At 28.9% G+C, this 25,799-nt stretch overlaps 1 protein-coding gene across 6 annotated transcripts; it reads right to left on the bottom strand.

Annotated features, from left to right (window-relative positions):
* Nucleotides 1–3,294: 3,294 nt before the first annotated feature.
* Nucleotides 3,295–24,009, bottom strand: LOC126900169 (NAD(+) hydrolase sarm1). 6 transcript variants are annotated; one of them, XR_007702804.1, is made up of 13 exons: nucleotides 23,560–24,009; nucleotides 21,605–21,640; nucleotides 17,229–17,393; nucleotides 14,413–14,964; nucleotides 7,726–7,881; nucleotides 7,137–7,656; nucleotides 6,248–7,070; nucleotides 6,033–6,185; nucleotides 5,827–5,909; nucleotides 5,387–5,489; nucleotides 5,107–5,296; nucleotides 4,549–5,044; nucleotides 3,295–3,443 (listed from the first exon to the last, which is right to left on the bottom strand). XR_007702804.1 is itself a non-coding variant. In XM_050675648.1 (13 exons), the coding sequence occupies exons 1-12, from the start codon at nucleotides 23,608–23,610 to the stop codon at nucleotides 4,676–4,678; spliced, it is 3,201 nt and encodes a 1,066-aa protein (XP_050531605.1). In that variant the 5' UTR covers nucleotides 23,611–24,009; the 3' UTR covers nucleotides 3,305–3,443; nucleotides 4,656–4,675. The 6 variants fall into 6 exon arrangements, 5 of the variants coding, with proteins under 5 accessions (XP_050531605.1, XP_050531610.1, XP_050531606.1 ...); XM_050675648.1 differs by having other exon boundaries at nucleotides 3,305–3,443; nucleotides 4,656–5,044; XM_050675653.1 differs by lacking the exons at nucleotides 3,295–3,443; nucleotides 14,413–14,964.
* Nucleotides 24,010–25,799: the final 1,790 nt, after the last annotated feature.

Genomic DNA, 25,799 nt, shown 5'->3' with positions numbered 1-25,799 from the left:
GCAATAAAATAAAAACATACGCTTTAACATTTTATTTTTAATTTAATTGAATTAAATGTATTATTAATTTTCTTATTCTATAGTCACTAAAGAAATAATGGCCTTATACTAATTAAAATAACTAATTTAATTTTTTGATTGGACATTATGAAGATTTCGCGTGAAAATTCTATTTATTGAAGTGTTTTTAAATTTTATTATGTACACTCAAAATTATTTGAAATTAAATTATTAAATGCAGTTTAAATAACATAAGTTTTATTTTCGGTGCAAAGTTATAATATAATTTATTATTTACTATTATTATTTATTATTAAAGGTATATATAGATAGTATGTTTTTTTGTTTTCGTCTTATAATAAAATAAAACATTGAAAAATGCTATAAAAATTACTTAATGATGTCCAATTTTCTTTATAATGAAAGAGCTAGATGACTTTATTCAAGGAAAATTATTCGCGAAGATAAAAAACAAATTTTTAATACAACATAAGTGTTAAAATTTTTTTATAGAAATAATTATTGCCGCCAGTATTTTTGATTTCAAATCTACAATTTTTACAAGATCTGCCTAGACATTCCAAAGGTATTCTGAAATCTGTTGACTTTTGACCAAATAATGATATTTTATTTTAAGTTCAGGCGCATAGATTTTAGTAGAATAATTTTATTTGTATAAGTCAATTTTGTTCAAATTATATATGTATTAATAATTATTGTGAATATTTATTATATATATAAACTATTTACTTATAAAAATAATTAAGAATAGAAAAAATATAGATAGTAAATATTTTCAATATTTATTTATAATTAACGATTTACTTATTTCATAATTAATAAAATTAAATAAAAATTAATAAGAATAATAATATAAGTAATAACTTATATTTTATACTATCATTTAGTTATTATTATTTATTTTTATAGGTATATTAATTAAAATATAAATAAATACTATAATAAATTATATTAAATTCATCACGTATACTTTTAATTATTTGTTAAAATAAATAGATTTCATTAAATTATAATATGGGTAGTGCTTTAATTCCAAAAATTTAAGTATTGTTGTTTAAAGTGCAATAATGATTTTTAATTTAACTCGTATAAAATTGGGTATATTTTTTTTAGAATTTATATAATTAAATTATTTATATAATTTTAAACTTATTTTTAAATAAAGCAGTGTTACAAAACAAGTTATAAATTTATATGTACAAGTAATAAATAATTGTTAGTAAGAAGTACTATATTAATTAAAAATAAATATTTTAATATTAAAGATTAAGTTGTATGAGTTAAATATATTTAATTTTATTATTGAAGTTAATTGTAAACTATCGTGGAACGTAAATGTTTATCGAACGCTCACATTTACCAATCGTACATGTTTATTGAACTTAAACGTTTATTGAATAATAAAACTTTGACCGTATACCTATTAAAACAATAGAATCTGTCCGTGACGCCCAAACGTTACAACCGAACGTGACGGTCGACAGTGATAATCTTTTTTTCGGATACTCTGTAAAGAAGTTTCATTTCAAAACTTTCAACGAAATGATAATTACATCAAAAGTTATAAGCATTTTCAGTTTTATTTGAGACACTCTGTACACGCCTGTATACACAAGTGTAGTACGATCAGGTTGTGGCATCTTTAATCATTTTTTATCCAACGAATATTTTTTTCCTTAAATAATTTTTTCGGTGTAGGACTATGTTAATAATTTATTTTTAATCCACCAAAAGTAATTAAAAGTAACAAAACTAAGTGGGACACCTTATATATGGAAGTAATTTTATAAATATTGACTGATAGAAAAACTTTTTAAATAAAAATCTATTGCAAATTTTTATGGTTTATATTTTATTGAGACCTTATATTCGTGTAATTCTAATGTAGATATAAAAAGCTTAACTGTTTATTATCAGAGAATGGTATCTTAAAGCAACAAAAATTATAACTCTACATGTCTTCAAAAATTTTTTTCGTAATTAAAAATAAAAAATCTATTCCTTATTTTACAATGATTTATAGATATTCATGTAATATTCATTTATATATACTAAATTTAAACACGTTAAAATTAATAACTGCTTCAAGTAGTAGTATTAAATTATCATTTTCATCAAACATTATGTCATAAAAAAATTTTTATAGTTGTTATATATTGGTTCATTTAAAATTACCCATACATTTCAGAACTCTTTTAACTTATTTTTGTTCACAAATTTTACTTTTTTGTACATTGTTAAATTAATAATTATTTATACTTTTATGAAGCACTAAAAAAATTACAGATTTCTTTTTTATTAATTGTTAATAATTGATTTTATAGTAATATACTATGCACATTGGAGTAATCATCATCGATATTTTAAGAACACAAATAAAAAATTGTTTGTTTTTGATTATAAATCTCTATACATGTTGTACCCTTCAATTATGAGTACCGCAAAAAAATGAATCATGAAAGCATTCAAGTGTATAGAAAAAAACATATTTATTAATGCTTTTTTTCTTAATTTTAAAATAAATATAATGATTTCATGTTAAAATTATCATTTGAAGTAAAATTGTGTCTTTTTTTATCTTAGCTAAATAATTATTATCTAATAAATATAAATGCATCAAAATATTATTTTAAACAGAAATCAGTAGAACATAAAATATTTTAGTTAAGATATAAATTTTAAATAAACATTATTGAATCCTTTAAATGATCGTGTTAACTTTTATATTTAATGATAGCTTTTTGAATTAACAACCATAAAATTACATTTAATGTATTTTAAGAACATTTTTATGTTAACATAATCTTATGTAAAAACTATACTTATTTTGAAAACAACCATAAAATCTTAACAATGGTTTATACAACAGCGTTATAAAATTGTAGGAAATTTCATAATTATAATAATTTATAAACATTAAAACATAAATGATTAAAGATTTGATTTTTTATAACTACATACAATTTTATACAATTTAAAATAAATCTATAATCAAATTTATAGTACAGAATTAAATTAATATATTACACTAAATATTAATATATACATTATATTTAATGTACATAGTATTCAATGGTAAAACATGCGAATTCAATAAGAAAACTTATTTGGTATTAATAGATTTTTTACTCGATTTTATTAAAGATTTCATTTTGTTGATGCATTTGTCCATGAAGTTAGATTTCCTAATATTACTCATATTGGATGTAGATACACTACTACATTCTTCTGTTTCATCGAACGCGTCCAGATATCCTTCCAGACTTTTAGCTTTCTTCATCTGAGTATCAACTTGCACTTTTTCAGAGAGTTCAGTAGTTTCTAGTAAGCCTTCTACACTTCGAGCTCGTTGGTTATTGCCTCTCTTTTTAGGAGGACTCATAGGTGGTCTCCAACCAGGTGTTTTCGAACACTTCCTAATTCTATAATAACAAATTAAATAATTTTAGTTATATTTATATTAATTAAAAAGGTAACGGCACCAGACATTAGTATATTAGACAGTTTTTTTAATAGAGTATAATACCTAATAAATAATTTATTAAAGTTTTAAATAATATTTTGATTTTCAAATCAAATATAAAGCTCAATAAAGAAATATAAGCAAAATTTTCAAAACCTTAAAAAATGACATAAAAATTACCAAAGACTGGCGACATGCCAATGATTGGTACCGTTATCCTAGTTAAAAAATATTTTATTTCAAGGAACTACAATATTTATAAATAAAATTTGAACATCATATCGGTATGCGCAACGAATAAGGCAGTAACACTCACTTTTTCTTACTTTTTAGAAGATAAAAAATAAAATTTATTTTCCAATTACACTCTATATGTTTATCAATTTTCTAAGTAGTTTAATTTCAATTCAAATCAAATTTTCGATATTTTAAAGAATGTTATTATAAGAAGAGTAAAACTTAAATCCAAATACATCATAATCTCCAAGAACAATTTTTTGAGTTACTGCATTATTCATTGTGCAAGACGATATTACTAGATATTATATCATTTGTTAAATCGAATAGGCATTATTATTGGTAATTTAAAACAAAAGTACAAACGTTTGTTTATTGCTCTTATTAGTAAATTAAACTATGAAAATTAGAAACACATGCTAGTAAAAGTGATAGCTTCAAATGTTTTGTAAATTATATAAATATTTTTTATTAAATTTTCTATGTGTATGTGAAACTATTGTCTTGCATCAAGCGTTATAGACTATCTAAAATAAAATTTATTGCTAAAATACGTTTAGTCCATTACGGAAATTAATCAAGCTTAATTACTTCAATATCAAGTTCAATTCCAGTTAAAAATAAAATTTGCACACAGAGCTCACCTATATTATTTGATATACTATTGCGTTACCTTATAAACATATTAAATAATGATGAACTATAATTTCATTGTTTTAACTAATCTATAATAAAACCTTTTGCTTTCACAAAACTACTAGGTTTAAGTTCTTATGATTATGGGTTTTATTATTATTCTCCGGAAAATAAGAGTAATTATTACCCACCTAATTTAGTTGTTGTAGGCTGTGCAATCAAACAGATGATCAAAATATAGACAGTCACAAGCACACAGTAAGGGTTGACGTTATAATAGTTTACGTCTACCGTGTACCTGGAAGTGTTCGGCGCTAGTCAATCTTTACTACCACCAAATTCCCTCTCGCTTTCATTGGATTGTGTTCTTTGGTAAGTTGGAGGTGATCTACCCATAATTAGAGGCGTATTTGGTGCCGAAGGATCACTTTTGATTGTTGATGCTCCACCACCACATCGAGCCAACGAGAGCGTTGTGCTCGCCGCACCATCACGAGTATTCAGTTCACCCCTCATAAATCTTTCTAGTTTTTCCACACATGCATCTTGATAATCGTGAATCCACCGGACTCCATTAAATTTGCATACGTTGCGCATGTCTTCAGGTAACGTTTCTGGCTCTGGCCATGAAAAATTATCTATAATTGGAATTATATTACATTGATCTGACAAGGCGGCAACAATTTCCTAAAATAAATAAATTATGACATTTAATATTTTTAAGAAAATTAAGATTAAAAATATACTACCTTGTGGACCCAGTCTTTACATTCATTATCGCCTATACATCTGTCCAATGCTTTTGGCGTGAGAACTAATAGGAAGTTTTTTGCTTGTTTGATACTTTGTAGCAAATTATTGTCAAACTTCCCAGCTTCTAGTCTTTCAACATCGATGAAAACAGAAAATCCTCGGAGTTGAAGATGAACTTTAAGTAAGCTAAAAATTTGAAACAAGTTGAATAATTATTTGTTATATTGTAATATTATTTATCATATTTTATATTTTATAACATGTAATATATCATACCTCGCTAGTTGAGATCCAGTAGACCTACGATAACTTATGAAAACATCTAGATGTTTGTTTATGTTTTCTTCAAATGAGGATGTACCCATCATTGTCTCAATATCTAACATTTACAAGTAATAAAATTAGATAAAATTCGTATTAAAAAAGTTAATGTATTTTATAATCAGAGTTCCCGAATAAATATTTCTATTAAATAATGTAATGGAAATAAATATTATATTATATTATAGTAATAAATAAATATAATGATTTTTCTTTCAAATATAATAAAACAATTGAATTATTTTTCACTTTGCCATTGGATAACTTAGATTAGATAATATCTAATCTAAGTTATATAATATATTATATTATTCTAACATGAATTAGTATAATAATAAAAAAATAAATTAAGAGAAGGTATATTTTAACTAATATAATATAATAATAAAGTTTACCTCTAATTGAATCTAATATCCTGTATCGATGAATACTATTTGAAATTCCACACTCATTTGCCAACTGGTCTTCCGATAAAAACCTTAAATTTTTAAGTAACATATTATTGTCAAATTAGATAGAATATTGAAATATTAATAGAATAAATCAAATAATAAACGAAAAGTGTCTGAAAATATTTACTTATTCTATTTAAAATATTAACCTTATTGATTCTTTATCGACACCTGCATTAAGCATAGAATACGTGTATATAGAGAACTCTGGGCCAATAGTTTGTAAAAATGAATTCAAGTTTGTTGAATCTCTACTGCTATAATCAGCCAGTCGTTTTAAATTTTGGATTTCTCTCATAAATCTGTAAAGTGTAATTGCAAATGTATAAAACATGATATTTTTTGGATTTTATTACTATTATACCTTCTTCGTCTAATTCCATTGTGTATTCCAATGTCGTCTCTCAAATTATGTTCGTGCAACTGTAATAATAAATCACCGTCAACTCTACTCTCTACAAAATTCCTTGCACATTCACTGAATCCTATTTGTTTAACCCAAAGGGATACGTCTTCTGGTGACCATAATGGTACTTGTTGGCTAAGTTTATGGGGTACTACCTCACCAACTAGTCTTAACGCCTGAGCCGCAAATTTGGATGCTATCGCATTAGGGCAACTGGCAACTTTTTTCAAAGGTTCGATCGCATTAATTTCTTTAAACAGATGCGTCTTTCCTTGTTGTTTTTTTATTCCTGCTTCCATGCAAAAATGAAACGCAGCTAAGTTACATGCTTCCTCTCGGATCGAACTCAATACTGGAACAAGTCTTTCTAACCAGTGATGACTTTGGCCATGAGCATGAGCCAAATTTGATTTAGCAAATTCTGAAGGTGTGTGCGTAGTAACGAAAGGATCAATCAAATCCAGAGTCTCAGATTTCAGAACTGCTGCTTCGATTTCTTTGTTTGCAACTAACACAGCAATTGCTAGGAACGCATAGTATTTAATATTATCATCATTATTGAATGCTAAAGTAAATAGCCAGGTAGGAACATTTCTTTTAATCATCAGCTCTTGGTTCTCAGCTCCGCCATAAAGTGACAAGTTCGCTAATGCACCAGCACAATGCCTCAACGTTTCGATGTCTCGTCGTCGACATTCATACAATAGTACATCGAGACCACCAAGTCTTATTACATCACTACAAGTGACTTCGCTGTGTTTAAATAAATGTTCAAGAAGTCCTATAAATAAATTAATTAAGTTTGTATCATAAAATATAATTAAAGTTTAACTATCTATCTTATTACCTGTGCTAACTTTAGATTGATCTGCTGAACTGACTTGACTTTTGTATGCACATACTACATGTACAACCTTTTCCAATCCGTTATCCACGACATAAGTACGGTTCTCTGTAGTTAAACATTGTTCTAATAATCTAGCGCTAGAGAATTGAATTTTTTGATCTTTTGACATACAGTTGTTCAAGAGCATGTCCATTCCACCACAATCTCGAAGAGTATTACACAAGGAATATCCCAGTTCATGGCCGTACGTTGGCACAGCCCATGCTTTACATATCATATCATACATTTTGTTCAACACTAGAGGACCCTTTGTCTCTGCGTATTTTCCGGTTGTTAGTCCTTTAACGGTCGTTTCTATGTACATAGAATACTTATTTATGGCAACTTCGACGTCTTGAGTATTAGCCATTTCGCGAAGTTGATCTAGATCGTCAAAATTCATATTCAATATGTCGTCTTCATTTCTGAAAATAACAGTTGACGGTGGAGATCCTGATCCATTGTTCATTTTTTGAGACAGCTACAAGATAGAAAATTTGCTATTAATATAAAAAATGTTATTAAAGTTTATAAACATCAATTGAATTACCTGTGACGAAGCTGTTGACATTAAAGCCTTTGAACTTGTGCACATTCCTTTTTTCGTAAAAGTGAAATTTGATTGAGATGACTGGGCAATATGTTTCTCTTGATTAAACATTCCAGATGATGTGATTGTCTGTCTCTGTTGTGCACTTGAAGCTTTCTAGAAATATTAAAATTATTGATAAATACACATATTCAAAATAATGAATATTTAATGAATTTTCGATAAAGCAAATTATTGCCTAATAAAAAAAAGTAAAATATAACATTTACATAACTTTTTATGTTAAATAGAAATTTTGGCATTAATTAATTTGATTGAACTTGGTTTCTTTAAATAAGCATTCTAAGACTGAGATAAAAATCACTAAAGTTTATCTTTATGCGTTTATCAAATTTTCAAGAAGAATTGACAAAAAAGTTTTTGATAACGTACCTATAGTAATAAAATGCATGTATAAATAGAATATATCCGTGTAAAAGTTATAACATTCCTGAACTGCACGTTAGAGACAAAATGCTGTTTAAGTAGTTTTTTTGCGTTCACGACGCTTTGTTTACATAGATTATATTTTACTATTTATTAAGAATCCTGTGTTTGAGATTACTTTAACATTGATAATCACACATATCATATTTTCCCAATCTTATGAACAAATTTTAATCGAAAATTTAATAATACTGGTATGCAATATTTGTTTTATATTACACTATTACCATTGGTTATATTTATAAAGACAACTGCAGCAGACAATAAATTTCTATATTCAAGTTTTACTAATAATTATAAATATTGGCGGTTTTAAATAATACATGCTTCGCAATATATATAGTAAAACTGTTTGTGAATAAAAGTCATACATAACACAAATTTGAATTTAAATTTCCATAAAAAATCATTTTCGTGGCGTTTTCAATTGTCCATCACATTTTTCTGTTGAACTAATATGACATGCCATTGTATATTTAAGTTTGTTATATTTTGTGAACTAGATAGTACAATTTGATTATAGGTAATTATGATGTAACCATAACTGAGTACATTAGTTTGACACTATAGTCATTTTTGGTTAGTAATCATAGATACTAATCAATGAAAAATAACGACTACCTTTTCTGCACTGAACGAGTCATTCTGGGCTTTCATTGTTACCACCTTTAAAAATTTATTTTCCAATGAAAACGATTCCCGGATAAAAAAAAAATATATCTCCTGAACAAATAATCACAATTAGAAGTACTACACCACACAGCGATACGTACGTCTGCGATTAATTTACGAACTCGTGTCTACTGAAACGCCGCGACGTATAAAAAACCGAATTGTAGAAAGCGCTCTAAAACTATACTTAGACAATCGCGAATTTTCTACTCACTGTCTTGTCTCTGTGCGTTTGTATGTTACTTGTGTGGGAACGCTTATAAACTCCCACAGAATAACGCTAGAAAAATAATAACAACTGATTAATATATGTAGGAAATGTAAAAAAGAAAACAGTTGATTCATTTGCGGACATTTTAATTTTATTTTCAATGGTACAAATGACAAGACCATTTAGGGTATGTTATTATTGTATAAAATCACTACTATAACTAGTTATGCATAATTTCGTGTGCAAACCAATGAATAATATTACATTGTCTTATTATATGTATGATCGAGTTTGTCTTATAGCTTTCGTGCGTTGGCAATACAAACCGTATTTTTTTTACTTAATTTATAAAATTATTTTTAAGTTTTCAAAAAATTGTTATCGTCAAATTTTATGTGGTTGGTTATTAAACATATTTTTTCATTATATCGTGTAATATGATTGCAAAACGAAAAAAAAATATGAAATATTTAATAAAAAGCGCTTCGGGTTTTCTTTGATTTCAAATTGTTTTAAAGATGACATATAGAAAAATAAATTATTTAATGGCTTTACCCTTATAATAATGACATCGGTTTAGTATTCACATTCCAATAAACAATAAAAAAAAGGATAAAAAAGTATTTGCTTTAGGAATAGTATAATTTTCTTTTTTGCTTAATTCAGCATAGACCCTTATGATTAATAAAATCAACTTAATTTTGCTGATGTTTGTTCGGTGGATATTAACAATATAAATTGAAATTTATATTGTTTAATTTAAAACTTTGAAAACAGCTCTTATAAAAATTAGTCAGTCAGAAATTAATCTTTATAAAAGCATTTCATTAAACATATTTCACTATGATCGTAGTATAAAATGATATACACATAATCTATATAAATTTTGTCAACAACTCCAATTAATACAATTGTATTAATTCGATTTTTTTTGCTATGTCCGGTGGGCTGAATATTTTTTTTTATTTACATAATTTTTTTTTAATCTAATCGTTTATGAAATGGCACGTGTGTTCTATGATCAAAAAATAGTTCAAGGGCACCGTCTACTTTTATTAAATAATATTATACCTGACGTTAGCTTTTGTAAAAACAAAAAAGAGATACGCTAGTACTCAATATAAATTTAAATGATATTTCTTAATTAACACCACCATTAGTCGTTTATTGACCGTGAACCATTCGTGTCATTCAATAAAATAAATAAATAATTTTGTTTTCTTAAGGCGTAAATAAATCCGTAGAAGTTGACAAGCTCAAATGAAACTTGCACCAAAATAATTTTTGGCCACTCCGCCAAAACAAGACGAAAAAAATTTTTTTGATTTACTCATTTAGCTTTCGGTTCTCCCGACGATTTTTTCAACCGAGTTATTTAAATTAGTACACGATTATTTTTAGTGAAAGACCGGACAGTTTTTTTTTCGCAAATATTTTAAACGTTTAATATGCTGTTTTTTTTTTTACTGTGTATCCTAATGCACCATCATCCATAACGAATATTGTATTGTTACCTTGGATCCGTTGAACGACGAACCCTTTGGCATTGTTTCCGCATTTTTGGCGCTTCCACTGGCGATACGCAAAACACCTACACCTCGCATTTCTATTATAGTACTCTAAAACATATTGAAAACATTTTGTCGATTTTCACAGGTAGCGGCCATTGGGTTTTCTGAGGCCCGACAAATACTATTGGAACACTAAAAAACACTGTTTCGAACGGCGGTTTACTGAATTATATCACCGTATTGAACCTTTAATTTGCCTTTTAGTCGAGCAAACGCAATAGGTGGTAGTATACGCATGAAACCTTAGCGTGACTATAAGGACGAAATAGGAAACAACTTTGCGTGACCACAAGTTCGCCGCATCGTGTACAAGACGAAATTATGATGGTCGAGGCGCACGTTTGGTTGCCTGACTTGAGCGCCACCAATAATAAAAAAATGTCATAGATTCCTTTTTTACGTTTAAACGCCCTACCATTCTTCCTTCAATCGTTATCGATTGAGTAATTTTCGAATAGTGTTTAAAATGAAATTATGCGTTTGACAGTATGTAATAAAAGCTCATCCATCTGGAAGCTCAAGGATGCTCCGTTGGCGTTACCCGTCAGCTGACGCACTACATAGCAATTAATGTTCAGTAAACAATACAACATACCGGGAATATAATTGTCCATCCGGAACGAAATATCTACTTAACTTCAAGGTTCAGACATATTTGTAAATATATATTGATTGATGTGTGAAAATTAGACAAACAAATATTGAAGAGATAGATTGTACTCGAAAAATAAAAAAAAACAATGATCAGTTTTACATCCTTCTATTCCCCGAACTTAGCATGCTACAGAAGGTGGTGGCCCCCTCTGCACATGTTAAAGAGTCAAAGATGGTTCTTGGTTAGGCCAATGATAGACGGGGCGGGTATTATGACCGGCTTGCACCAGAGACCAGACACCACCAATAAAAAAATCACAAGAAAAATGCTCTCTGAAGAACGAACCCGAGACTCCGTCCGCCGAAACTTATGTTACTACACACTAGGCCAGGTCGACCTCTAAACTATACTTGAAAAATACATTGCAAAATTTGGAATCATTCAAACAATTAAAAAACCAGCAGATTTAACAAATAAATTGTGATTTTTTTAATAACATAGAATATAAAATGTCTAATTATAATAACGTTTCCTTGTTATTTTGTACTACAGATAGATTTAAAAAACTAAAATGTCTCTAAATCACCTATTGTATGTTGATTTTCAAACGACTGTAGTTGACGCGCAATACACGTCTGAGATGCGCTTTTTGCATCAATGTCATATCATGATTTTACTTGCTTCCTTTAAACTTTGAAAAAGATTATATATTTATTATACAACAAAAAATGTTAAATGCGCATTGTCGTCGAAAAACACTTTACTCGTTGTTCATACGTACTGATGTAAAATTCTAACGATGTAACTATTTTTTTAAATATACAATGTATTTAAGTTTGTATAAAAACTGTCATAGTTGTTCCATCATCAAGTCAAATGAATGAATAAATACAGNCATCAATGTCATATCATGATTTTACTTGCTTCCTTTAAACTTTGAAAAAGATTATATATTTATTATACAACAAAAAATGTTAAGTGCGCATTATCGTCGAAAAACACTTTACTCGTTGTTCATACGTACTGATGTAAAATTCTAACGATGTAACTATTTTTTTTAAATATACAATGTATTTAAGTTTGTATAAAAACTGTCATAGTTGCTCCATCATCAAATCAAATGAATGAATAAATACATTATATTTAATGAATGCACATTAACTGCAATCGATTCATACCGAGAATAATGATCAAACGCACAATGGTACTGCTGCTAATCGGAAGTAACGAGATTTTTTCCCGACAGAATATCTAATAGTAATAATATTATTATCACAAAGTAAATAACATTACGACCAACCGTGTACTATGTAAAAGAAAACTATCACAGGATTATCAAAAGTTAATAACACTGGGTGTTATTATCGTTTTTTGTTTGTTGATACTTGTGAATTATATTTTCGATGACATTGGTAAAATACAATTTGAGAAAACTACCTCCAAACGGGTTTTTTGCAACGTTTTAGAATTGTCGTGTCAACATAAACAACGAACGTTGATTTTGCAATGTCAATTCGTTTATAGCTTATACATTATTGTCTGTACACGAATTGTTAATTTAATTAGATTTTCTTTTGCTGAGCTTGCTCTCATATCATTATGTCACCCTTCGGTAATCGATCCTAATTAAACATTGTCCCAGCACTTGGTCGATTGATACTATGACGAATCATGCTTTAAAAATACGTAAACCGATTTAACTGACCTATACCCACGTGTTGTGTATAGTAGTCTTCTAGTTAAAATAAAAACAACACAATCGGTTAATCGAATATCACAATAATATATAAAATGATTATGTACATGTGCCTTCCGTAACTCAAATAGTACTTTTTTTGAAACATGTTTATACAACGATAAACTATAAATAATTAACGACTATTTACAATTAACTATTTCATTGATTTGAATATATCAGTGAATAACAGATACTAAGGTCGTTTCATTAGATCATAACCATCTTCTACAAGCTGTGTAATAATTAACACTATGACGCATACCACGATAATATATACGAAATTTTTAAATTTTTAAAACTCTATGACTCATTGTTGTCATGCAGTGATTTTTATTTTCTTAAGGAAAGTTAAAATTATAGATTTTTTTTTTATTTTATTTAAACTACAACACATATAGCTTCAGTGTAATATTTATTTAAAGACGACACTTTGCTCTACATCTACAAGGTGATTAATTTATAACTAACCGCCTAATCAATAAAGAAATATAAACATTATTAAGTATTTTTCATGTTTGTCCTTTGCACCTTATAAGGATTTCAACTTTATTTTTTCATATTGCAACATATATGGATAATTAGCTTATATAATGTATAACCTAATTATGAAAACAGTCGATAACAACTTTTTGACCAGTCATTTTCTTAATTAAATGACTATCTATTAAATAAGCTAACTAAGTACGTACGTTGCTATTTGAAAAAAATAAGTAGTCACCTTTATAACGTATGAGGGAAAAAATTGTTTTGTAACAGTTAAGTTTAAATATATGTGTAACTAACAAACGCCAAGGAAAGAATTCTCAATATAATTTTTATTTTTCGAGTAATTAAGTGGTCCGTGACAAAAGAATAATTCTGTACATGCACTCAAAAATACTAAATAAGATATGCCTTTATATAAAAACGCATAGCCTAATGAAGCAAGATTTAAAAAGATAATATATTCTTGCCAATCTAAGTATTAATTTAATGCTTTTATATTACCACTGAAGGCGATAATCGATTCAATGCAGTTATGTTTAAATAACCAGTTTAATATAATACCGAGTCAATCGCATCAATTTGGCCAGTAGAGGACTACAACATGCGTTTAGCTTATAAAAAGATAACAAAAATTAAGGACCAAGAATATGTATAACCTTTTTACCATGACTTACACATGGATGTTGTGGGTGCAACATTATTGGGTAAAACATTTTTTAAGTTAATTATTACGATATGAAATAAATCTTCTATAGTGCTATAGTAATTTATCGTTTAAGGCTGTAAGAAAACAATACCATATTTTTATTTAATCCTTTCGTTATCCGATAATGTCTTCGAAAGAAATTGATTAATTTTTCGTGATATTTTACACTAATCTTAAAATTTTACTCCAAATAATTCAATTAGCATTTTTAAACAATCTCACCTGTAACTTGTTGAAATTTTTCTCAGCACTACTTATATCTTCCATGTTCAGTCTAGTTCGCAACGTGTTTGCAGCTGCTAGTTTCTCTTGAAACCGAACATCTGAATGTATTGCTTCCTGCGACTCGGCCGCCACCGCATTGCTAGTGCTACTGCTGGAACTGCTACTGCTACTACTCGACTCAAAAGCTTCTTTAACAGTTTTCGAAGAAGACACTCGCCTTTCCGTCGAATACGTCTGACCATCTGATGTGACAATTTTCATAGGCGATGGTCGAGTCAAAGATGGCGCTGCGTTTGATACCAATACAGGAGGTGAGTCTGGGAATGTGACCAGAGGATCGCCACATACACTTCCACTCGCGCTATGGTCTATTTCATCGATGCTACCTCCAAAACCAAGCATAGAAGAGGCAGTCGATGATGACTTTTGAAGCTCTGAAGAAGATGAAGTGGTAGTCATTTCAGATACCTGTCTATGGACACGCTGAGTAGAAGATGACGAAGACGACGAAGAAGCAATACGAGAACAATTGGAAGAAACGTTCGAGGCCTTAAAATTAATTAAAAAATTGATCAAATAAACAAAAATTAGGAAAAAATGTAATGAAAACAAATATTGATTTTCTAAATTCTAAAATAATATAGAAACAAAATGTGTTTTATGTTATAAATTAATCTAAACTATCGAAGATTAGTAGTTTCAAATTAAGAAATACAAAATATTTATTATGTATACTTATCATTGTATTAATAAGCTTCATGTTAGACGCCCTTACTATTACAGTTCAATTATTTTCTAATATAAACGGAATTTAATTTTAATCGTATTAAGTCTAGCTTTTATAGATTTTCCTTTATACAGGTTGATCTATTTATTATAATCCTGTAAATTACCCGCAAAATAATAGATATAATACTGTAAAACAAATTTCTGGTTTTTTTTTTTAACTACATATATTATTTTATTTAACAGTTATTAATTACTTATCCCTTGTATTATCCCTTGTAGCTGAAAGGGTTTTCAACTTTAATTTTTCGAATGATAACATATATATTTAAATAGCTTATAAAATAGAAAATAATGAAGTTTTAACGATTTCAAAAGAGCGAGGAAAAGGCGCAGGTATACTACCTAAATCATTAGATATTTTTTAAACACACTCCTATTTCTTAATTCTTAATTATTTCTTAAACATAAAAATGTAATATAATTTCTGAAAACTAGTTCAAAAATTTTCATCGACCCGTCAATATTTTAATCAGATTGTTTTCTATTTTATAAGTTAGTTATATATGTATGTTTCCGTTAAAAAAATAAAATTTACTCCCCTATGAGTTATAAGAGATGATGATTAGAAGTAATCATTAACTGCTAAATAAAGAAATATTTGTAACTGAAAAAAAAAATCGTTTTATTATATTATATTTTGTCAGTAATTGAGTGGGTTATGATAAAAGAATCACCTGTATAACAAATTTTACGTTATTATTTTTTTTTTTTTAAGCATCTAATAGCAAAATATAGCGATTTGATTCCTATGTTTGTATACAATCAATTTATACTCGAACCATAAAAGGTAATTCAAACAAAGCAACAGATTTTTAAGCATAAGAATTGACTAAGTGTAGGTATACAGAGTGTTCAATAAGTAAGGAAATGGGTTTATATTGTTCTCGTCGTAACAACTTGTTTCTTTACTTAGTAAACACTCTGTATATTATTATACAACTCGTTGGACAGTGACAAGACACTATTCTTCTCCGTTTTAATAATATTTCAACACACGGTGCGTTTATACGAATAAAAATTTAAAAAAAAAAACGAGATAAATGTTTTGTCATCCAACCACCTACGTTTATTACGTACTCGGTATTTTGTGTATTCATCATCTGTCAATATAACACGATCAATTAAATGAGCCACAAGTAAGATTATGTAAATCGTATAAAAAAACACGACCTTGATGTCAACATTAGTATTTAATGTCCTTAATGTAACCTAAACCCGTTATGAAAATAAAAATATCCATTTATCAATTGATAAAGCATCTCTCCTTCGACCATGCAGATTTGTATTAAAATTGTTCCTTCATTTATCCGAAACACAAAAATCAATATGCTTTGGATGATAATTATTGAAAACATGGAGCTGAAAACTATTTGAACGCATCGTCGCATAACATTAAGTGAGATATTAAACTGATATTCATGAAATGAAAGAACATATTTTTAATTTTCTTTATTCGAGACTTCAAATAATACAACACCAACATAAGTTCAAGTACCAAAATATTATCCGTTTATTTACACAAATAAAATCGTGCCGGTGTTTAGTAATTATATTTTCAAGGTTAAAATGTACAATATAAATTTACAGCACTCGTTCAGACAGTTGAATCAGACATTTAACCGTATGCAGCAGCTGACAAAATAATTGATTCACTTTTACTGTTCAACGTGTTGAAATATATTCTTAGAGCTTTTACAGAAATAAGTTGTATTATTCGATAAGTTAAATATTAATTGAACCTAAGGACGACTTTTTTTTTTATTACGATTATTTTAAATGTCTTTATCCTTTTATTAATCTACGTTAAGGCAACGATAACAAGTGTATATATCAACATATTTTCGCAGTGTTTAATTGAATTTATTACAAGTTTGCAACTCAACACCAAGTTAACTAGCCGCGGTATTTATTAAACAGTATTAATTATACTCAACGCGCATTCGATGCCTTTAACGTACACCAACACAATCCACACATGCAAACTGATAATAATAATAATGATAATGATAATTATGCAGCAATACCATCTGGTGGTCGGCGGTTGTTGCAGAGTTTGTAGTGTTGGCGGCGGCCGTAGTGGTCGTGGCCAATCCCATGGACCCGACGCTGTTTTTTCTCTGGAAGTTCTCAATGACCGAGTTGACGTTTTGCATATCTGATCCATCGGTGTCTTTCAAAAACTCCGCCATCTGCGCAAATCGTTTAAAATTAAACCCATTAGATTGTATAAAAATTAAATATTAATATTACTACTATTATTGCACGTGTATACTAAACATCGAACACCAAGTTACAGCCAACAACCAGTCGAATTAAGTAAAATAACCGGCAGTAAATTAGTCATATTATCGTTTTTAATCTTTAACCGCAGAGGTGTGTTAAATATATTTTGATTGTATTTTTTTTTTTTTTATCCGACTAAATATACTTGAAAATATTTACAGGAATAACTACTTTCAATACGACTGTCGATTGAAAATCATTTAAATAATAAAAAAATCACTATTTAAAATAGTGATTTTTTTTTTCACTAGGAATATATTTAATATCATTGCGACAACACTATTGGACCATTAAAAAATATTCTGTGTTTTATGCGGTACACTTATGAAGAGAGTCAGGGACGATTAGAGTTCAACTTTAGTGTTATGAAAAAAACGCCCTCCGGGAAGTATGTTTTTGTTTGGTATAGTTTTACTATTACAAACAAACTTCCAGATTCTTGCTGTACCTCTTTTGAAATTTAGATTAACCTCTTAGATATTAGTGGACAGACGAATTCATGATAACCACTGGTAAATATGACACTAACAAAGCCTACAGACAAAGCCGTCGACCGTCACATAAATCTCATACTCCAGTGCTCCTTTACCGTATTTTATTCTGGCCGTTTGGTCCGCCAAAAATACACTCGGTGCGGTGTCAAAGTACGGCGAAACGCGACTTCAAGGCCAACTACAGAAGCGATCGTTTAAAAATATACACGGCCGTAAGCCAGCCGTGTCTTTTGGAACCACTGGACGAGTCAAAGGCATTTCCTGAAGCACAGCGCTGCAAAATAGCTGATACGGCCGGTCGGATGTCGAGACGGCGCCCACACTGAGCACACAATGCAGTTCTGCCGCAATCGCATGGAAGGTCACGGCGCACTACTCTCTTGTGAATTGTACGCCTACGCTCGCTAGCTAAGCCGACTTGTTTCTTTACTCAACCACTTGTTTACAAGCAAACCGAACAACAAAAAGAAACGCACACGCCCAGTTAGCACATGGCGAAACCGATAGCGATCTTTGTAAAAAAAGCTCTGAAGTCGGTGCTGGCAAACAATGTACACACAAAACACCTTAAGACGGCAAAACACGAGTGGCTTGAACATTTCAGACTGTGAGAAGTTAATAAAATTAACATTCGTCTATCGATAAAGTTCGTGAAAAATCGCCAAGAGCAATAGTAATAAAAAAACAAAACGCCGTAAAATCGACCCATTTTGTCACGTTAGTTGTTGTTGTTGTCGTAACTAACAACTTGACCGAGTTATTTTTCCTTTCATCGTGCATGATTGTGAATTCCAGCGGATTGAAATGCGCAGCGCCTTTTTTGCAAAATAAAAAACAAAGTTGGTCGCAAAACATGTGTAACCAGTCGATACAAAATGCTTTGTGTACTAACTCTTTGTAGGCCAAGCATAAGTAGACTTAAAAACGGTACTAATATATTACAAAATTTAAAGTACAATAACGAGCAAATAAAATTTTGCTGTTTTATTAACACTATTTAAGCATAAAAATTTTTCAGTCTCAAAGATTGTCGAAACTTACAATATTTTAAATTCAAAGTGTTAAATTTATCCTATTATGACGCACATTATAGTAAAACGTTAAAAACAGCATCCTACAACATTAGCATAGACGACCTTGGCTATATTTATAAATTATTTTCAATATTTTAACACTGCAAAATGACACTTTATATTGCCTGATAGGTGTATTGAAATTTTAATAGAATTATTAAAATCGATAAAACAAACTTAGATTGTTCATGAGTTCAATTAGATTAAAATATTATTTCATTGATCCAAAAGAGTTTTTAAGATATACGCAATAAACTTTGCGTAAAATTTATTCACTAACGGATATTCAAATTCATTGATTAAATTGAATACAAAAATTAGAACATTTTATAAATGACAAGTTTAATAGTTTTAAGCATTTTCTCGAGCAGAAAAACATATTTATTTCAAAATTTAAGTAAAAAAATTATATATAAATTTCATAAATGTAGAATAATTTCAAACAATAAAGTATTCAGTAAACTTTACTGTATACAAAATTTCATGAAATTAAAAAAATATCACTTAATATTATTATTATAACTTTTATGTTAAAGATAAATAAATATAGTATTATATAAGAAACAACCAAGTTAAAAATACATTATTATTAAAGAAAATTTTTTTTTTTTTTTATGAAATAAATCTTTTTGGAATAAGGATTAAATATTTTTTTTAAATTAAACAATTTGTCTTCTCGTAGGAAACGTTTGGAACTTGGTCAATATCAACTTAAGATGAACCATTTCTAATAACTGTATGACATAGATTCGTTATTGCGAGAATATACATGATTCTATATATATTTATATTAATTTATTTTTATACTATATAATAACACTACGATGTAGAGAGCACCATAATGTTCATATGGTCAATGTTAAATTAATACGATGGAATATTTTTACCAACACACTGGATGCGTTTAAAATAATATAACACGATACGAACAACATATCGCTAGATAATTTGTTTAAACTGCTAAAATGCGTCACATAAAATACAGTTATTTTCCATTAAATAATAATATACAGTATTGAATTTACAATAATTAGTCTGTTAGTGAGTAAAAACTAGAATTATCGATAAAAAATCAAAACTGATTCCTATATTCATGAAATAAAGTTTATTTAATACTTTATTGTTACAATAAAAGTTACAGCACAAATGAACTAAAGATAAAACAATTAGTCTTTAGTCGGATCAGAATTGATACATGCTAAAATATTACTGACTTGTAACATTTCTTTGATTAGTCCATTTTTATATCAATAAACAGACAAATGAAGAATGTTGTATTATGCCTATAAGTTTTTCTTAGTTTCTAATAGTTAATTCGTCAGTATTAATTAAAATATTAATGACAACATTTAACTTATGAACTTCCATTATTGAAAAAATCGAATAATAGGCCAGAAGTGTTACACGCAGTGCGGTCATTTCAGATTATGACAGAATAGGGTAAACTTTTGACAGGCCCATTAAAAAAACCGCTAGCGATTTAATCTCCCATAATTTAGTGGTTTNTATGAACTTCCATTATTGAAAAAATCGAATAATAGGCCAGAAGTGTTACACGCAGTGCGGTCATTTCAGATTATGACAGAATAAGGTAAACTTTTGACAGGCCCATTAAAAAAACCGCTAGCGATTTAATCTCCCATAATTAAACCACTAAACTAATTTTATATAAAAAAAAATTTAATGAATGGTTTTAAGAATTTTTTGTTTTTACAATTTTACACATAAAATGTATGTGTTTAAACTTTTTTGTTAGTTTTTAGGCTTCTGACACATATGATTTCAATAAAATTATATTTTTATGAATAAAATTTGAATTTTTATTATGATTTATAGATTAAATTTAAATGACTCGGTGTATCTCGGCTCAGTATAATTTGTACTCTACTTGGCAAAATTTAATCGTTTAGTCGGCAATTTTTTAATACAAGGGAGATACTACCGAGTAATAATAATTAAAAAAAAAAGGTCACATAATTTAATAGAAATTATTTAATTGACAAACATTAATTTTTCATCCCCCCTCCTATTTTTAGCTTCGGGGCGGCTTTGAGGAGAAGTAAATTTTAACTGAATATCGATAGAACGTATATAAATTGGTTACTCACAATTAATACAACGAAAATTGGAACATCAAAAAGCTAGTTAATTAAAGAGTATAGCAAAGATTTGATTAATTTATTAACGATGAAAAATTACTAGAACATTTTAATGATTAATAGGCATTTAATAAGTAGTTACAATCATTTGTATAACGACCTTTGTAACAAGTTCAACGACATTTTAAATCAATAAAAAGACGTTCAAAGATAACGGTTTTCTTACAGATAAATCATTTCAACAGCTGTTAATCAACAATTATGACGTACCCATATAGTGCACTAATCGGCTGTTAATAAAAAACATGTACATATTAAAACGTTAATGCCCGAAGAGTTACTTGAATAATACTACGGGAATGAGAACAGAGTTTTTTTAACGAGTACGAGAAAGTATTGTTATTGTTGTTACAGTGTATTGTTTATGAACCCAAAAATAACGTTTACTTACCAGTGTGGGCATGTGATCAAAATGAGAAAAATTATTCTGCAAAAAGGAAAATACATGTTTAGTTTTTTGTCTCAAATTTAACGTAAGAGTTTTAGAACATTTTCTATCTCGAGATGATTTGTAACTGTTCCAAGATATTTTACAAGTGTAGGGTAAACAAAATACCAAAGGCTCGTTAAGATATTTTTACCGTAAACGTCATTTTGTTATGGCAATCTAACTTTCGATTTTCAAGGTGTTATCAGGTTAAGGCAGACGACATGTACCGCACTTATCATGCAGCTAAAACTTCTGTTATTTTTAAGTATCGACGTATCTGTTTTTGGGTTATCTATTGCCTACGGCGGGTTAATATTAACAAAAAAGAAAATTTAACGATTCAAAGGCCAGAAATATAAAACTGCATTCGAATAGAGTTGTGTTATTTTGCTAAACAGTGCGAGGGAGGAACGAGTTAACTAGTAACCGGCGCGTCTTGCAATCGCCCACCAGTTCCGGTCCGACTACCGTTTCTACATAATCAAGTACACACACATTGTCAGGGTGTTTCGACGTTATACCTGGTCACTTTGTTGGCGAAAATATTGCCTGTGTCGACTCGAATGAAAAAACAAAACTAGCAGTTCAATTTTTTTATCGTGCAAATTTTCCACGACACAAAAATATTACAATGAGCTTTATTTCGATGGAAGTGTCGCCTCGTACTACGTCAACAAAACGTCGAGCCACAGGCAGTCTGCCCAAATACGCCGGTCTTATGTTGGAATGTCAAGGATTCCGGTCATTAGGAATTTTAACGTAACACAACAGGTATTGCGCGATGAGAAAAGGAGTGTACAATCATAGAGATAATAATAATAATAATAGTTGGTACACCACCATACACGAAATACAAACGACATGTCCGTTTGTGTACAATATTATCATATTTTAATGAGTAATTATTTCAAACAATGTAAGTAGTGATTTGTGAATTTGTCGCGACCCCAAATGCTCACGTTCGATTTTACATGCTTTTACACAGCGCCAACAATACAAGTTAAAACAGTTTAAGTCGCCCAAACCTTCGACGGTTGTTTTTTTTTTACATCGGAAACGAAACGTGCCAGCTACCGTCTAGTACTTGTAATAAAACAAAATTAGTGGACATTATGTGTTCGTGTAATCAACATTGTGAAATATTACGTGCACGACCAAAGTCATTGCGAACAATTTCTGCGAATTTAAGTGCGTAATCTTTGCCGATGTCAACAAATCCAAAGGTTCATTCATTTTCTATAAAAAGAAACGAATTCCGTCCACTAAATACCACCACCGTAACCAAATGCTACATAGTCTAGACAATTCAAGCTTATAAAAGAAATAGAATGTTTTAATACAGTGTAACGCGCTTATAAATAATATTCTAAAAAAATTCGAACAATAAGAATGTATTTTTTTCAACAATATAATCGACAGTTTTCTAAAAAAAGAAATATTGAAATAGAAATATAATAATTTTAAACTACTCGTTTAAAAAAAATCATAATATCGCCAAAAATGTTCTGATTTCATATTGTTTTTTTTTTTCTAAAATTAATGAGATTAAAACAATTAAGTCGGCGCGTAACGATGTAATGAACTAATATTACTACTTATAATCGATAAGTAAATCAATTGAAATATTTACACTATTTACCATACAGCTTTATTTAATATATATATATATATTTTTGTTAATAGTTTGCAAAGAAAATAAACAATCGAAACATTAAACAATGGATAGCGCCGACATGAAATTTAAACGATTTTTTTTTATTAACGTGTGCCGGTCGAGATTACTGTCTTACGATTTGCGCGGCGACAATAGAACACGTTGTTTTAATCACTGAAAACGTTAAATACCTCAACATTAAACAAACCTGCAGATTGGTAATAATTACGGGATAATGATATTTTTCAAGGGTTACACTTACTTTTTTGTGTACGAATAATCCTCTCGGACGGATTAGCGGTTGCGAAGGCATCCCCGTGGAGATTTCCTCGTGAGTATCCAATTACAGGGCAAAAAAGTCACAATACGCCAAATGAGATTGCGTCGTAGCCGGTCGAGTGGATATCATCGAATTTCCCCAAGTCGAATAAACACGTGCGAAAATGTTATTGCCGTCGAAGTGAACGACTTATTCGCGAGTTACCCACAACGGTATTAATATTATTGCCGATATCGTACTAATCAACGGCACCTCGAATAAATAATAAAGCACCGGAAACGAAAAAAAAAAACTATTTAATAACAAAAAAACGATAAACAAATCGATATTTTTTAATTATTAAAATTTTTTTTGTTAATATTACGCGCACTTCACACACACACACACACACACACACCGGACGTCGTGGCGGCAATACGATTGTGAGCAGTTGCGGCAGCCGACCGGTCGTTTTATACGAAACGCGTGTGCTTGGCGCGGGAGTTGCTCTTCGTCGTCGACCGCTTAAGCATAACACGATAATATCGCACGGAAAATAAGTGTAATTTTTTTAGAGCGGCCGGCTGTCTTGCCGAGCGGAGAAAACGCGCCGGTCTAGGGAAACATATTGTACACCGTTTCCAAAGGTCATACGTCTTATTCTAATAGACCGTAACTCGACAAATGTTCTGCATTTGTACTGTTGTTTGCATAACTGTTACTGAATTGGTATTGTGTACTCAGATTTTTTTCATTTTAGTTTCCTCCGAGTCGGTTCACAAAATGCTTTAAATATTCTATTTATGTTTAGAATGCAGTCTAGTTTTTTCACGACAACAACCATCAAAGGATTTTATTTTTCAATTTTGAAGTATGCTTAAATGAATAAAAAAATAACCACCAGTGAAACAAACACTTCAATAGTAACCAATAATTTAATCAATGTCAAAGCGCACATTTTGCTTAAACGGGTTTAAATTGTTATTATTAACTTACTTGTTACGAAAAAGTAAGTTTGGAAATATCAAAAGAAACTATTTTTATAAAAAAGAGGGAAATATTGAAAAAGGTTACTTCGAAACATCAGTTAAAAAAATTATTTCAAATTCCCGTACTTCGACACTGAAGTAGTGGTAATCGCTCTACGTGGCATTGATAAAGATGTCAATCTTTTCATGCCTGAATCTTCCAGAATCACTGTAAAACATTTAATTAAAATGAGCAATAATCATATTCTCCATAATACACGACCCTTTGGGTTCTTTTCTTTGTAGAGACCAATTATACTTTTAGTCTACTCGATAAAAAAAACAAATTCGTTTTTTTAGATCATTTATGAACATTATTATAGTCAAATAAAAAAGTATAATTTTCATAGTTTTACTCCATTATTTTTAGGCATTGTATTAGGCACTATAATAAACACTCTAATATATACGTTTATTTTAAATTATTTTAACTATATTAATTAGGTTTTACATTGTTATTTATAAATAATTTAAAAAATGAATTAATCTACACTACAGAGCCATAGTGAAGGAGATACAGCCCCTATTGGCTAATTATTACTATAAATAATATATGACATGGAGTAAGTAAAAGCATCTGATAAGTTAAAAAAGGTCCTCAGCCAACCCTAAAACAAAAGTCATAGCTATACCACTGCTATAAATATATAATTTATTATAAGATAATAAAAATCAATATGTTTAAACTATTATTACTGGTTATAGACTAAGTGAAAGTATTATTTAATTCTTTAAATAATATTTTGAAAAAAATTATCTAGAGAAAAATAGTTTTTTTTTTTTAATATCAAGTAGTTATGTAAAAGAATTATCTTAATTTATACTTCGACCAATTTTAGCTTATTGATATTGTGATACTTTAACCTTCACACTTAAAAATGCAATTTAATTATTACAAATACATATATAATTGACGCATATTTGTACATTAAAATCATAATTTAAATATTCAGCATTAATAATGAACTTTACAGTTCAATATTGATTTTTGACATGTGAAACTTTGTAATTATTTCACATTTAATATATAACTTTTTTTTTCTAAGAGTTATAGTTATTAAATCAAAATTAGGTTTCTCTAAAAACATAAATATGTTTTATCTAAAACGAAATTGTGTAAAATGCTTATGCATAGAGTAAATTTAATATTAAATATAACATAACTGTTGAACTGTGAACAAATCCAACTTAAAATTATTCTTCTAGAAATAAGAG

The sequence above is a fragment of the Daktulosphaira vitifoliae genome, unplaced genomic scaffold (genome assembly GCF_025091365.1).
Source record: "Daktulosphaira vitifoliae isolate Bord-2020 unplaced genomic scaffold, ASM2509136v1 Scaffold_3, whole genome shotgun sequence".
NCBI lineage: Eukaryota > Metazoa > Arthropoda > Insecta > Hemiptera > Phylloxeridae > Daktulosphaira > Daktulosphaira vitifoliae.
Note: the sequence above shows the minus strand (reverse complement) of the source record. Positions and strands in the feature narration are given on the sequence as shown.